General features: G+C 42.1%; 1 protein-coding gene across 5 annotated transcripts in view; it reads left to right on the top strand.

Moving 5' to 3' along the window:
• The window catches only part of PLCB4 (phospholipase C beta 4), a 516,205-nt gene that overhangs the window by 364,887 nt on the left and 135,023 nt on the right, over nucleotides 1-16,295 (top strand). For all 5 annotated transcript variants that reach the window (XM_075339305.1, XM_075339306.1, XM_075339302.1 and 2 more), the window contains exons 13-15: nucleotides 13,612-13,720; nucleotides 14,273-14,483; nucleotides 15,819-15,912. In XM_075339305.1, coding sequence (XP_075195420.1) covers nucleotides 13,612-13,720; nucleotides 14,273-14,483; nucleotides 15,819-15,912 — 414 coding nt within the window. The remainder of the gene's footprint in view (nucleotides 1-13,611; nucleotides 13,721-14,272; nucleotides 14,484-15,818; nucleotides 15,913-16,295) is intronic.

Here is a 16,295-nt window from a genome sequence, read left to right as displayed (position 1 = left end):
TTGTACTGCAAGATTGGGCAATCCTCGCCATTCTCAGCCATGGCCGAATCACCTCTCCCATTACTAACCGACAGTGTGATGGGAAAGGTCATTTAGCGGTAACCGGTCCGGCTGACGGTTTGCCCAGCCTTGTTCTGTGTGAACCTCTAGGTGCAAGCGGTAAATTGCTTCCCCATTTTTCCCTTTTGCCTTTTTTCGTGTTTGCTTCCTCAGTGGCTTTGTAATGACTCCATATCTGTGCTGATGTGCTCCTCTTGTTGGATGATTGTTTTTCTGTAGATATATTTTGCTTTTTTATTGTGTTTTTTTTTGTTTGTTGTTGTTTTTTACCATTGACTGTGTATTTATGCCTATTTGCTTCTGTTGTAATAATGTAATAGCTTTTCTTCTGCGTGACTTCACAATCTGATGAGCAGAAATGTACAATAATATATTATATGTTATATATAGGGTCTGTTACAGAGGCACATTGGGATTTACTGTAGACTGTGCCTGGTGCAGCTTGTCACCAGCCATAAACCATTGCAAAGATGACTATGATTGCTCTACATCATGTATAGAGAGCCTGGAGATATTTTAGAACAAACAGGCGTTCACTTCTCATTCACTAAATTACTGTATGATTTCATCTAACCTTATCCAGATACTAAACATCAAAGGCTTTGGGATTTATCCATTAGGTCCAATAGCGGCTCCTCTAAGATGTAGATCAGCTTCTCACCATTGCGTCAGTCTTTAATTACCTTTTCACTTGTGTTAACATATCCTGAAATGTGCAGCCTGAGATTACCAGCCAATTAATTTATTTATTTTTTTAAATATTGCCACTGGATGTTGTGTTTTTTTGTGTAACAGTGCAATGGTTGTGATGTGTGCTATAGCCCATCCAGGGTTTTACTAGAAAATTGTGGTTGTAGCACCGGTGTCCCTAAAGGAACGGCGATTTACTCATCAACCCGGCTGGGTCGCATCCTCCCCTGCACTCCCCCAGCCATCTACATATTCTGCTGTCTTCTCCTCACCCCAGGGCCTATGCACGCAGCACAGGCTCTCCAGGATCGCTAGTAGTATGCACACGCAGCGGCCCTCCTCTTAAAGGACCCGCTTGCTATTTCCAGGAAATGGCTCTCAACCTATGGGCTTTTTTCCACTTGCAAATAAATAATCTCTACGATACTCGACCAGAAAAATGGAATGACTGTCATGCGTATGGTCTGCGTTTTAATTCTCACATAGCATCCGTATGACATATGAGTGTCATGTGGGTGCTATGCGAGTATCGTGCGAGTGGTATGTGAGTCTGTAGATTTTTCATACCAAGGATTCGTGTGACATGCGTATTTCATCTGTATGACATGCGTATGCCATCCATATTGCAATATTTTTCTCGCTCCCATAGGCTTGTATGGGAGTGCGAGAGCTGAGACTCAAAACAAAACGCAACATGCTGCGATTGTACCGAGAGCACGATTCGTGTGGAGAAAAAACAGGACAAATGAAACTACCTCATTGTTTAACACTGCTGCGAGTGCAATGCGATTTTTTTTTTTATCAGATTGCACTCGCACATGAAAATCACAGATGGAAGAGAGCCCTATGGCTGAGAGGCACTGTGTATTTAAGGCACCCTCCCATTAGGGGAGGTGCCTACACAACACCTTTAGTTTTTCTGTGATCAGTCAATTTAGCTAGTTGTCAGGTTCCTGAGCTCCTGTCCCGTTTTCCCTGTGTCTGTCACTCTGTACCTGCCTTCCCTTACCTATCATTCCCTGCCATGCCCACTGCCTGCTTGTCTAAAGCCCCTCCCACTAAAGGGTGAGCCCGGGTCCCATCTGTGGTCCAGTGGGTCCACTAATCCCACTCGCTGCCTTTATACTTTGCATGAGAAATTGGACAGAATTAAAAAATGTTAAGGTGCACACTTCTGTATATTTTAAAGGGTTTTTGTTATTTTAAAATTTACGGGGTGGTCCACTACCTGCCCAACCAATTCTCAATCACCATAGGTCCGCATGTAAAATAATACCAGTTATACACAGTCCCTGTGCGGGTGCCATTCGAGCGATGTCGGCGCCTGCCCTCCCAGGGCTCCCGTGACATTGTTTTGTCATGTAAGCTTTACAGCCAATTAGCGGTCGCTTCCCTCTAGCTTCCTTCAGACAGAAGTGACCCTTGGAAGAAGTGAGAGCTGCTGCTGCTCTCTGATTTCCTCTGGGTCTGAGTTACAATGACATCTCTGGAAAGACGCCAGCATCAAAGGTGAATATAGCTATTCATCTTCTATGGTGATTGAGAAGGGGATGCCCGAGTAGTGGACAATTCCTTTAACTAAAAGGAACAGTACAAATAGCCTTAAATTGTGATCATTAATGATGAGTGAGCGCTAAAATGCTCGAGTGCACAGTAGTTAAATCGAGCAGGTCGGACACTCAGACGGACTCGACACAAGTAACGAGCATAATGGCTGACTGTCTCTGTCTCTTTCTCCGTGCTCAGTGCGACACTTGAGCATTTTTCTTTAAGTCCCTGACAGGAGGGCTGGGCATGAGATATCGCTCTCTTTTCCCCACCTTTTCCTGTTTGAGATTTCCGGAAAAATGAGAGAGAAAATGCCGGCCCAGGAAATTGAGCATATTGAGCCCCAGAACAATACTTGATTGATTAATATTAATAAGTGCCTCGAGCACCCTGGAACTCAATGCCAAGCACGCTCGCTCATCGCTAGTCATCATCGTTTCAACTAACGTTGCAAAAATCAATAGTACAAGCAAACATATCAAACTTTTATTTTATCAGATAAATTTGCTTCTTTTTCCAATTATAAGGAAAGCCTTCTCATTCAATGCCGCCAGTGCCACTGACATCATTTGGCCTGAAAACCAGATGAAAACCATCATGAAAAATCACCTATCCAAGAACCTATAGGAGAGATAGCCAATGGCTTTCGTGTCCAACTCTGGACTATTGCACTAAACAGAAAACAATTTGGACAACAAACGAATATACAAATTGATCTTATCTTTGTTAATTAATAATAAAATATAAAATTGGGAAAATTACACAAAGGAAACAAATGAAGTGTCGTAAAGGATAAATAGGGCACTTGCAAAAGATTATTTGCAGACTGCCAATCAACATATATACGGGCGGCTCGTTTTCTGCTCTGCATTATTATTCTAAAACGTCAGTGTATAGTAGAGCATCTGCACGCGATCGTACAGCTGCAGGAGTGGTGTTGTTAGTTACAGCTGAGTTCCCAATGGAGAAGACATACATGGTTTATTACTGTCTGTCTTCCCGATTGCTGTATACACAGCACTGAACAACAAAACCTGTATATACAATAAAAGGAAGCGCCAACAGCATTTCCTCCTTTCCATTCACTGCTCATGTGATCACTGGGTGTAGGGAGGGAACAGGAGCTGTTAGGTCCTAGGACACCTAGTGAGTGCATCTCCACTGTAACTGGGGCTAATACACAAGCCCCTGTTACAGGTAAAATTGTATTATTTGTGTGTGTGTGTGTGTGTGTGTGTATATATATATATATATATATATATATACTAGCTGTACTACCCAGCTTCGTCCGGGTTAATAACTGTTGTTAACAAAATAGAATGTATTAACATTCCCGGGATAGAATGTATAAATAGAATGTATTAACGCCCGGGATACTAACTGTCTCTCTGTTTCTCTCCCATTCTCTGTCTGTCTCCCCCTCTGTATATATCTCTCTGTCTCTCTCTCTATCTCTTTGTCTGTCTGTCTCTTTCCCTGTCTGTCTCTGACTGTCTCTGTCTCTTTCTCCGTCTGTCTCAGTCTCTTTCCCTGTCTGTCTATCTATCTCTTTCCCTGTCTGTCTATCTATCTCTGTCACTTTCCCTGTCTGTCTCTTTCCCTGTCTGTCTCTTTCCCTCTGTTTCCCTGTCTGTCTCTTTCCCTCTCTTTCCCTGTCTGTCTCTTTCCCTTTGTCTCTTTCCCTGTGTCTGTCTCTTTACCTGTCTTTGTCTGTCTCTTACCCTGTTTGTCTCTTTCCCTTTCTTTCCCTGTCTGTCTGTTTCCCTGTGTCTGTCTCTGTCTCTTTGTCTGTGTCTGTCTCTTTCCCTGTCAGTCTGTCTCTTTGTTTGTCTCTTTGTGTCTGTCTCTTACCCTGTCTATGTCTGTTTCTTACCCTGTCTGTGTCTGCCTCTGTCCCTGTCTGTGTCTGTCTCTTTACCTGGCTGCATTGTGACACGCCAACATTCCATATAAGGGCGTGGCTGTGCATTCTTCTGAAATTCTGGCAGCACTGTGGCTCCCAGCTCCATTCGCTTTAATGGAGGCAGGTTTTTTGGCGAATAACTGTAAAGCGCGGGGGTTAAAATTTCCCCTCAATACATAGCCTATGACGCTCTCGGGGTCCAGACGTGTGAGTGTGCAAAATTTTGTGGCTGTAGCTGGGACGGTGCAGATGCCAATCCCGGACATACACACACACACACACACACACACACATTCACCTTTATATATTAGATATACAGTATATATTTATATTTATTTATTTAATTACCATATTTTTCGCTTTATAAGACGCACTTTTGTTCCCCCAAATTTTGGGGGAAAGTAGGGGGTGCGTCTTATAAACCGAATATACTGATTATATACTGCAGGGTCCAGGGGAGGTGGGGGCCGCTCTGGAGCGGTGCTGGGGGGGGATGGTGGAGGTTGGTGAAGCTGCGGGAGGGAGCCTTTGATCCCGCTCATATAATATGCACAGCCGCTGTCCATCACCGTGGTGCTGAAACCGCACCGCGGCGATGGGCTGGGAGAGCGGCGCATATTATATCTGACTGTGCCCCTTTGATGACACATGCCCGCCCCCCCCCCCCCCCGTGTTAACTATGTCCCCCATGCTGCTGCCCATAGTAAAATAAAAAAACTCATTACTTACCCCCTCCAGCGTGTCTTCCCAGTCTCCCTCCTGGTGCTGTGATCATGCACGCAGAGATGTCACTCAGCTGTTCCGATCACATGACCGGGACCGTGAACCAGGAAATGCAGGCAGGAGGCCGGAGCTCAACCCCAAGGAGGGCGAGACGAGGGAGCACAGGGCTGGAGAAGGTAAGGAAAGAGTTTATTTTACTAAAAGCAGCAGCATGTGGGCGATATCTAACACAGGGTGATGTGTGCCAGCCACAGGGGACAGTGTGTGCCAGTCACAGGGGGCCGTGTGTGCCAGCCACAGGGGGCCGTGTGTGCCAGCCACAGGGGGCAGCATGTGCCAGCCACACGGGGCAGCATGTGCCAGCCACAGGGGGCAGTGTGTGCCAGCCACAGGGGGCAGTGTGTGCCAGCCACAGGGGGCCGTGTGTGCCAGCCACAGGGGGCCGTGTGTGCCAGCCACAGGGGGCTGTGTGGGCCAGCCACACGGGACAGCGTGTGCCAGCCACAGGGGGCAGTGTGTGCCAGCCATAGGGGGCAGTGTGTGCCAGCCACAGGGGGCAGTGTGCCAGCCATAGGGGCCATGTGCCAGCCACAGGGGGCCATATGCGAGCCATAGGGGACGTGTGCCAGCAATAGGGGACATGTTGCATCACTGGGGGATGTGTGCCAGCATAAGGGGGCTATATTCAGTATAAGGTGGCCATATCCAGATTAAGGGGGCTAATTTTAGGATGGGGGGGCTATGAGGGACATATACGCTATATGATTTATTAGACGGACACTGGCATTATAAGACGGACCCCATTTATTAAAAAAAATTTCTCTATTCCTTCACCAAATTTGGGGGTGCGTCTTATAATCCGGTGCATCTTATAAAGCGGAAAAATACAAATATTCATCTGCTTTCCTAAGGTCGTTCATGACTTTATGGGGGGCATAATATGTAAACTATGTGAAAAATAAAAAAAAATAGTAATTAAAAAATAAATAAGTAATTTAAAATTAAAACCAAAACACTTTCAATCCAAATAGTTCTTAGAAGCCCCATCCCAGTAAAAAAATAAGTGTCATCAATGTAAAAATATTTGTTACAGAAAGGGGAACAAATTTAAAAATGTATTTTAAAGTTTCTTTGCAGTCATAAAAGAAAGAGTGACAGACATGTACCGTATATTCTTTATTTTCCAGCCCATATTGCCAGATATCAGCAAAAAAAAAATGAAAATAGTTTGAAAATAACATAAAAGTTATTCCCCACGTATCACAAAAAAAATGCAAAAATATTTGAATATTTGAACGAGAACAATTTTTGTACAGCTATTTAAATCGCATTTTACAGTTGTGTAAAGGGCAAAATCTTATTTTTCTGTGTAGGATACATTGGGTTTATGGTCCACACAAAAGCCTATAATAGGGTTCCTTTAATAAAAATGAATACAGATAGTCGTTAAGTGCATTATCATCTAACGTGGCAGCAGTATACACAAGCAACAAGCGGTGGGATATAGGTCATTACACACGTAGCTGCTTCAGTTGGTTTGCTGTCCTGGGAGAGACGGCTCTCTGCTTCCGTGTTGCTTCGGTCACTGCTGCTTGCTGGATATATAAAAAACCTGCAGCCGTATGGACCGTCAGGATGGGATTGATCAGTACTGACTGTTTATAGTCAGTGGGAAACTAAATAGATCATGAAATTTACAAAACACCACATCCTATGGAGAGAAATTCTACGGAAAAGTTGCTCTATGTTTTGTTTATGGTTTTTGGATTATAAATTAATAATCCCTTATTATTCTTTTGTGGATTGTGTGTCAAAAAGAAAATGTTACTTGTCCTTCAGAAAAAAAATCTGTTGAACAAATATTGTCTTGTTGCCTTTAAACCCCACAATTAAAACTCCTTTTGGTACATATTCCAATCTAATATGTCCTGATTTCCATGCTCTGTAACTTACTATCGTCTCTTCTTCAGCATTTTGCCAGTACTATAAGTACTGGGATTTCCTTTCTCTCACTTCCCAGCACTGCTTATAACATTGCCAAATGGCTAGCCTTTGAGAAGATGAAAGTCTACCTATCCTTTATGCCTGTATGTAGTCTGACAGACATAGGACCAAGAGCAGAGGCCATTTCTTGTATTCCATCTCATGTTATCCTCTGCTAGAGATGGATTATATTCAACAACAGACAGTGAACAGTGTGTTAGGCTGCTTTCACACTACGTTTTTTTAACATGCATCCTGAACGTTTTTTTAACGCAAAAATGGATCCAGTGCAAATACATTTTCATTTCAATGCATTTGCAATGGATTCACGTCAACATGCGTTCACATGCGTTTGCGTGCGTTATAGTGAGGATCCAGCGAGTTGCAGTTTTTTAACATTTTTCAAAAACGCTACTTGTAGTGTTTTTGAGCTGCGTCCAAATACTGCAAATTGTTGGATCCTGACTAAACAGCATGCAAACGCTGGCATGCTGATAAACAGGATCCTGCTTGCTCTACTGAGCATGCCCAGAAACCAGCCTGGTGTGATCAGTCCCTCTCTCCCCCTCCCTCTCTCCCCCTCCCTTTCTCCCCCTCCCTCTCTGTTTCTCTCCCCCTCCCTCTCTCCCCCTCCCTCTCTGTCTCTCTCCCCCTCCCTCTCTCCCCCTCCCTCTCTGTCTCTCCCCCCTCCCTCTCCCTCCCCTCTCTCTCCCCCACCTGAGAGCTGCGGACACTCGTAACCAAGGTAAATATCAGGTAACCAAGCAAAGCGCTTCTCTTAGTTACCCAATGTTTACGTTGGTTACATGTGCAGGGAGCAGGCAGTCCGGCTCCTAGCAGCTGCGGATGCTCATAACCAAGGTAAATATCGGGTATCCAAGCAAGTTACCCGATGTGTACCTTGGTTACGAGCCTCCGCAGCTGTCAGATGCCGGCACCCAGTCTGTCACGTTCAGTTCCACTGACTCCCGATCACATGACTCCAATGCCCGCCCATAAACTTAAAGTGACAGGATCCTGCAAAATAACACATGCGTTTGCATGAGTTTTTTTGCTGTAAAAGCAGGATTCGCTTTTACAGCAAAAAAACGTTCATGACGCATGTTAAAAAAACGTAGTGTGAAAGCAGCCTTATACAGAAGGAAGACGCCTAGGGGCTGGAAATCTGGAATGATTTTTGGGGGTTAAAGTTAAAAATGTTTCTATTTTAAATTAAAAGGGAAATTTACAGATTGTTTATTAATTAAATAGCCTATCAAATGAAATAAAGCTTTCTAAAATAAGGTCATTGTCATTTGACAAGCTATTCACTACAGATGAATTAAGAATTTAACAGAATTGTCCAAAACCATATACTTATGATATACAGAGGAACCTTGGATTAAGAGTAACTTGGTTTGAGAGTGTTTTGCAAGACAAGCAAAGCTTTTTACACATTTGTAACTTGGTTTAAGAGCGATGCTTTGCAATAAGAGCAAATTTCTACCGTGCACACTTCCGGTTCCGTCCTTTTACCGAGCTCTGACTGCTCTGGAGGTAACTTTCTGTCCATATGTATTGTATACAGTATACCATTGTACAGTACAGTATATACTATATATCATGTCTATCAATTGGCATTTGTGGATACAGTATTGTACTCTTTTTCTGCTAATCAGTACAGCACATTGCTTATACTGTACCTCTCGCACACCAACAATTTTATTGCAGGCTAATGTCCAGTTTAATTTGTTTTATTTGATTTTACTGTACAGTATTTTGTATTAGTGTACTGTAATAATTTTATATGAATACAGGACATTATTTTGTATTACTGTAATAAGTTTGTATAAATACAGTAAATATTTTTGGGTTGTGGAACGAATTGTCGGCATTTCAATTCTTTCCTATAGGAAAATTCGCTTTGATATAAGAGTAAAGGGTGCTTTACATGCTGCGACATCGCTAGCGATCTCGTTAGCGATGTGACACGCCAGATTGCAGATAAGATTTGCCGAGATCGCACATAGGTCATTTTTTTGTAGCACCGGTCACATGTGCGATCTCTGCAAATCATATGTGCGATCTGGCGTGTTACATCGCTAACGAGATCGCTAGTGATGTCGTAGTGTGTAAAGCACCCTTAACTTAGTTTAAGAGCACGCTCCCGGAACCAATTATGCTCGTAATCCAAGGTTCCACTGTATATGGATTCTTAAGGAGCTTTTCCCATACACATGGACATACAAATCTTATCTACACACTGCAGCCTTTTTGTGTAGAAATAGGTCATAAAATCCCAGCATTTGTGATCTGTTGCTAATTTCTTAAGGTTTTTTACCACTGTTTACCCCGGTTTCAGTATATATTCCCAGTGATTGTGATGTAAAAAATCATGATGAAGGTTTTTGTGCGGATTCACTGTGACTTTTTGTTCAAATCCACAATCCATGCGCCCAGTCCAGTTTGGGCAAATGCACAGCACCAGGGCCACCTCGAAGGGTCCTTTAATGGGGTTTTTATTTTTTCATTTCTGAAAAATAACTTCCATTATATGCTTTAAAAGAAATGGACCTGAGCTCAGCTAGTTACACACAGCAGATCCATGAATGGTGTGGATTGGGAGGTAATTTGAAGACTAACAACATGTACGGTAATTCGTAAAATGAACGGCCAAATATATATAAAAAAAAATATTGGAAAACCCCTTAAATTACAATCTCACGAGCACTTCCACATAAGGGGAGAAATTGCTGTAGATTCTCTTTTGGCAAAATCAGAAACAAATTGTAATATTATATTATTCTTTTTAGAATATATCAGATGTCCTTTTCCTGTTTTTACAGAATGCTTTGTTTGTATATATTTTTGAGGAATCCAATAAAAATATGTTTGTCCTTCACGGACGGACAGTATCCCGTCTTAATTCTTCACAATGCAAAATAAAATAATCATGAGTGCAGGCAATCCCCATCATACGGACACATTGCCAAGACAAGTCTTGGATCGTGACTATGGGATTCCTTCCAAAATCCAATTCACTTAGAAAACCTCAAGATTCCTGACCTCAGATTAGAGTTTCCAACTCCCAGTTAGGTAATGAAGAAAGGTTTTTCCTTTTTTAGTTGTTGCTCTTTCGGACCTTCTCACCTTATATATGTAAGCCTGGCACCCAGCCTGGCACCATGCACAATGCCGTTATTTGTAACAGTTCGAGTGACGCGTGTTGAGAACTTCACATATGAAGTAGATACGTGTTTAATAGTGTTTAATAGAGTGATTCAGGACCATCAATTTCAGACTGAAAATCGATTCTTTGTTTCATGATTTCAAGAAATAACTGTATTAATATTGTGATTGGTATTATGTGTCATGATTTTAGCATGGCTTTGACTCTGCAGAGCCAGTGCATGTATGTTGTCTCCAAGGTTCGATCCAAGGGGAGGGCCCTGTTCAGTCATGCCTTGTTACGGAGGTCACGTCGCTGTATGTTGGTGTTGTTACCTCTGGGACGCCGCCAGTAATAGTTACTGCTCTGCAACTGGTTCCTGTGAGTGTACTCTGATCAAGTCCCTCTACCCAGTACCGTTCTCCCTGACCTCCATCCCTCCTGACTCCGGTCCAGTTCCGTGTCCTCACCTCCACCCCTTCCTCTGTGGGTACTTGTTCTCCCTGACCTCCATCCCTCCTGCCCGGTCTGTCATTCCTGTCCTCCTGACCCTGGTCCCGTTCCGTGTCCTGACCTCCACTCCCTTGCCTGTGCTTACTTGTTCTCCCGGCCTTCAACCTCGATTTTGTTTTTTGACTTTGGCTCGCTTACTCCTCAGTACAGATGTGACATCCCAACATAGACCTTGGCTGGTTGTCTATCCCTGTGCTTATGTTAACGACCTCTAGTGGTCCAATGTCTTACTCCACTCAGGAGTTCTTCCTCTTCTTGAGTCCCATCATCCCCTAGTGGTAGCTCTACATTATGTTTCAAGAACTTTATGCCTTTTCATACCCTTATTTTTTTAAGGCTGTAGATAAAATTACTGGAGTCATGTAAAATAATAAGGCCAGGGCCACACATGCGTATACATTTGACCAGTGCTATCCGATTATTTTATTGGCTATCCAGTGTTATTTAAGGTGGCAGTGCTGCTCATCGCTTTTCGTTCTCATAACTATTCGGCATTTGGCGTGTGAATCGGACAAGACTCGTTCATTCTAGTTTCTAGGTGTGTGGAAACCATCAGGTTGCACTGGGATGACATTTCCACTGACTCACAGAATGGAGAAGATGGAGAAATTTTGTTCTCCATCTTCTCCTCACAGTGTGCTCCGCTTCTAGCATCTGAGAGAATCAGATCACATTAAGCTGACAGGCTGATCGAACGCTGATCAGCGTGTAATTTGCATAATTGATCCAATTCTCTTAGGCCGCTTTTACATTGCGTTTTTACCTACGTTCACTGATCCTGTTGGTTCTTCCGTCCGAACCAAACCTTACCCCCATGCAAAACGGGTTTTGGACGCATACACCAACGGGGCTATTGACTATAATGGAGCAGACGGAGTCAGCGTGTGCCCTGTCTTGCACCATTTTTGGGCATATACGTTTTCTGCAGGCAGACACCCGAATGTAGTAGACTACGTATGCATCCGAAACCCATTTTTGCAGCTGGGATGGGGGGTTCGGACAGATGCCCCGACGGAACCAGTGAACGTAGGTAAAAATGCAATGTGAAAGCGGCCTTAGATGAGAGAATCTATCTGGCCCCAGCCTAATTATCTATATCAGTTTCTTGACATCGCAGTCATGTATGTAGCATTCGTTACTAAAAGAATTGAGTAGCCAGTAGTGCGGACTAGAGGCCTGCAAACCTGCTCCTATCTACCTGGATCCCCAGCTCTTTTTCTAATTATTAACATAATGCATTTATTATGATACATCAGGTCTACTAAACAGAAGAGATGCCAAATAGGAGGAGATTGGTAGGAATCTGGCCACAGACTACCAACATGGCCACTTGAAGGGGTTGTTCACTACTCTGCAATAGTGGCCACATCTCTGTAAAACTGATAGGGAAGGTTTTTTCTGATTACCTTGTTTAGCCAATTCTGCCTGTGAGCGGCGCTATTGCGGTCCGCTCATCCCCATGGAGTGACCCCCGGGCTCTGTATCCTTTTTTTGTTAATAGAGCTGAGCTGTAATACTAAACACTATGCATGATGCCTACTTGGGGTGGTGCCATCATCCACCTCATTTTGCAATTCTAAAAATGCTCCTTCAACTAGAGTCATATTAAGTGGAATTGATGACAGCCTGTTGCATTAGAGAACTTTTTCCCAACTGAGGTTCTGAAAGATACGATGTTTCGTAAAAAAATGGCAATAACACAAAGGGTAGAGTAGTTGTGGGCACAGGCCATAAGAATATTTTTGGGCGTACGATAATTGATGGTTTTTGCATTGGAGACCACTTGCATTGATGTAATCAAATCATATAAGGGAAATTTGTCAGCAGGTTTTTCTCACCCATCTTAGAGCAGCATGATGTAGATACAGAGACCCTGATTCCAGTAATGTATCACTTACTGGGCTGCTTGCTGTAGTTTTGATAAACTTGCTGTAGTTTTAATAAACTTGCTGTTTAATCCTCTGCAGATCTACCAGTTCTCTGAATGCTGAGCTCTGTATAATTCCGCCCACACCACTGATTAGCAGCTTTCTGTGTTCCCTGTGCATAGGCATAACACTGACAATCAGTGGTGAAGCAGGGTTACACAGAGTCCATGAATACTGTATGTGAATATGGAGGACTACATGGCAGTAGGTTTACTAGTCCTCTAGTGATAATATTCTGGTGGTAAAACTGTTGCTCTGAGATTAGATTGCAAAAACCTGGCGACAGATTCCCTTTAATGATTTGCTATAAAATCCCCATCATAATTATACGTTACAAACCTGCTAACAGTGAAAAAAATACCCTTGATAGAATATATGAAATAACTTTTATACTACGTAGCCATTTTTTTCTTACCAAAGCTTCATGATCATGTATTGTTAGCAGTGCTTGCATGTTAGATATAATTTGCCTTTAAAATAGAAAAATCGACTTAAAGGGTTTGTCCGAATCCCCTGAAAAATGTTCAAACACCATAAAATGACATATACTCAAAAGCTCATGATGTTATATGAGGTACAGTACGTGATGACCTCTCATCCCAATCACCTGACCACTGCAGTCAGTCACTGGTCTCAGCAGTCAGGTGACCAAAGAACAGGACCTGTCTCTGAGGTGACCCCCGGAGCAACCTAACTGGGATCCACATTGAGTATGTATATATATATATATTATTATTATATATTTATTTTCTTTTTGTAACCATACCTGGGAAGTTGGAGAAACCTGTTAAGTTGCCTTTGCGGGATAGATAGATGTCAGCCATACCTGCTTATTTCAGCGAGACTGACGAGCCTACTAATGTGTATGGAGATGTGCCAACTCAGAAACAAGAGCATACTGATTTCATCTTGCCCAACCTCTTCATGAGGGATAAGCTGTCGCCAGAAGTGTCGCCCTCTTTGAGAATGCACTCTAGGCTGAGCATGCGTGTCATGGGTCATGGGGGGCAAAAATAGCTGCTAGCCAAATAACTACGGTTGATAGTTATCTAGGGTGTAGCCACCTTTACCGTTATTGTAGCACATTGTTTAATTCTATTTCCTTTCATGTGTAGAGTCAAAGAGACCCCCGGCTCAATGAAATCTTGTTCCCGTTCTTTGACTCTAAGCGAGCCATGCAGATCGTAGAGACGTATGAACCAGATGAAGAATTGAAGAGGAAAGGTAGGGCCGTCTGGACTTCGGATAATTCCCGCGGTTTAATTATTTTGCTCATGCCCAAAGGCGTACCAAAGACATAAATAGCGCGGACCTTTAACCCCGCAGTGGGGATGCGTAATAGAGCAATTTATAATCCATATGGGTTTCCTGATAGCCTGCCCAGACTCGTATATCGCCAGCTTCATTTACAGTGAAAACATCTCATGTGTAAGAATGGAGATCCAAATGTAATCTAGTCCGGCCGAATAGGCCAGTAACAAACCGTTTAAAGAAAATTTGACTTAGTACTGACACCGCGATCTAGAAAATGAAGCTCAGGTTCCAAATCACTGCTGCTCGCAATGCGATTTTAATCTCAATTACATTGACCTTTCCCTCTTCTCCTTGTCTCATGTAAAATTGGGCTGCATGTAGCCAGCCAGAAATAATCTTGCTGAATTACGTATAGCCGCGCTCGATATCTGCTGTAACTAATTTGTTCTGCCAAATAAAGACCAAGGCATTTTTATTATTAAAATTAATTTATTATTAAATTCTTTTTATTTTTTTTTTCAGGCCACATATCAAGTGATGGCTTTTGTAGATATTTGATGTCTGATGAGAACGCACCGGTATTTTTAGACCGCCTGGAGCTGTACCAAGAGATGGAGCACCCGCTTGCGCACTACTTTATCAGCTCCTCCCATAATACATACCTTACCGGCAGACAGTTTGGAGGCAAATCTTCAGTAGAGATGTACAGACAGGTCCTTTTAGCTGGATGCAGGTTGATATTTTTTTATATTTTTATTTTATACAATATGTTTAGAGACAGTACATTAAAGGGAATCTGTCAATAGGATAAACCCTCCTAAGCCATTTGTATGTCTATATGGGTATTTAAATCTTAGAAAGTTAAATAAAATGATACCTGTGTCTTATTCCAGAGTAGTCCACAATTTTCTTAAATGTAAATGAGCTGTTAAGATCTGTGGGCGGGACATGAGAATCTGCTTATTTTAAATCATATGGGTCTTTACCAGCGTAAGACATGTAATAACTGACACGCACCCTGACGAAGGCCCTGTACTGAAACGCGCGTTGGGAGCTGACGCCATCCTAGTAAGGAGAAATGTGTACAGGTCAGTCCACGTTTTAGTTCTATTTATCTTGATGAACTGTTCATTTATTCTTTGTCTGAACTCCTTAGTGGACTCCTTATCTATACAGGTTTTTCTAAAGCTTTTTAATCATTTTTTGGCCACTTTATAAACTTGCTTCTGTTTTTGCCTGGTTAATATCTATTTACCTATTGAGTTGTTCCCTTTCTTCTGTGTAAGTGTGCCATCTTGTGTGCAATGTCATTACACTTCATCTTTTTTAAATTTTCTTATCGTTAAAAAGAAAATTCTTATTAATTATCACCTTGTGAGTTGGCTTTTGAGTGAGTTTTTTTTTTTTTTTTGTATGTCTCACACTGCTAATGCCTCTTTTAATTTAAAATAATTTCTGGAAGCAAATTGTCAGGAAGATCGGTGTCTGACCCATAGATCTTAACAGCTCATTTACAGAGTAAGAAAAATCATGATTACTCTAGAATAAAACATCGGATTGCAGAGATCAAGGTATCATTTTATTCATCTTCCTAGGATCTGCATGCCCATGTATCTAGCACAGGAGGCTTGATCGTACTGACAAATTCCCTTTAAAAAATGAAATGTTTCAAATTGGTGTCCATCATGCAATCATGGTATATTTTAGTGACTTCACTAATGAGCACAACAGCTTCATCAAGTGCATTTTATGGAAATGTATAAAGTCTAGATACACAACAAAAAAGACAGTAGAAGCAGCGTGAAACGGAGACCAAATAAAACAATACGTCATTAAGGCACAGTTCACTTTTTTGGCAACTTTCCTTACCAACTGTCAGTCATGATTTGACAGTATCATATTGTGTAGGGACACCCCCCCAACTGGTAACACCCAGTTGTCAATTTATTCCTCAATTTCATGTGGACATAATCAAAGTATGTCAGCCACCTAAGGACATCATACTTTTTTTAAAGTGGAATTAGATTGTATATTTTTGCACTTAAATGTATTTTTATTTTACTTGAAGGTGTGTTGAATTGGATTGCTGGGATGGTAAAGGTGAAGATCAGGAGCCTATCATAACCCATGGAAAGGCTATGTGTACAGATATCCTCTTTAAGGTATTACTACTATTGCATATATCCATTTATCAATAGTGTATCATGCTGTACAATTACATTTCATGTCAGTTACTTCTATACTATTGATACATTAAGCGTTAACAATATGCTCTTTATTTTTTTTACTAAATGTTGGTTAGTAAACAAATACACATTAACAGATCAGTCAACAGCAGCAGTCTGTAAACACTTCTAATTAATTATGTACTGGTGTGTAAGTATATTAATATACTTACCAATACTTACCAATTGCTAGTTTCCAGCGCTGTGCAAATGCTCTTCTTCTGGCTCACATAGTGTCTAATGCATGGAACGGTAGCTGCTTTCCCACTGTAAGTCAGTAGAACTCAGAACAAGGCTCTTAAGGGGGCTTTACACGCTAC

Source organism: Anomaloglossus baeobatrachus, chromosome 3, assembly GCF_048569485.1.
Source record: "Anomaloglossus baeobatrachus isolate aAnoBae1 chromosome 3, aAnoBae1.hap1, whole genome shotgun sequence".
In the NCBI taxonomy this organism is placed as follows: Eukaryota; Metazoa; Chordata; class Amphibia; order Anura; family Aromobatidae; genus Anomaloglossus; species Anomaloglossus baeobatrachus.
Note: the sequence above shows the minus strand (reverse complement) of the source record. Positions and strands in the feature narration are given on the sequence as shown.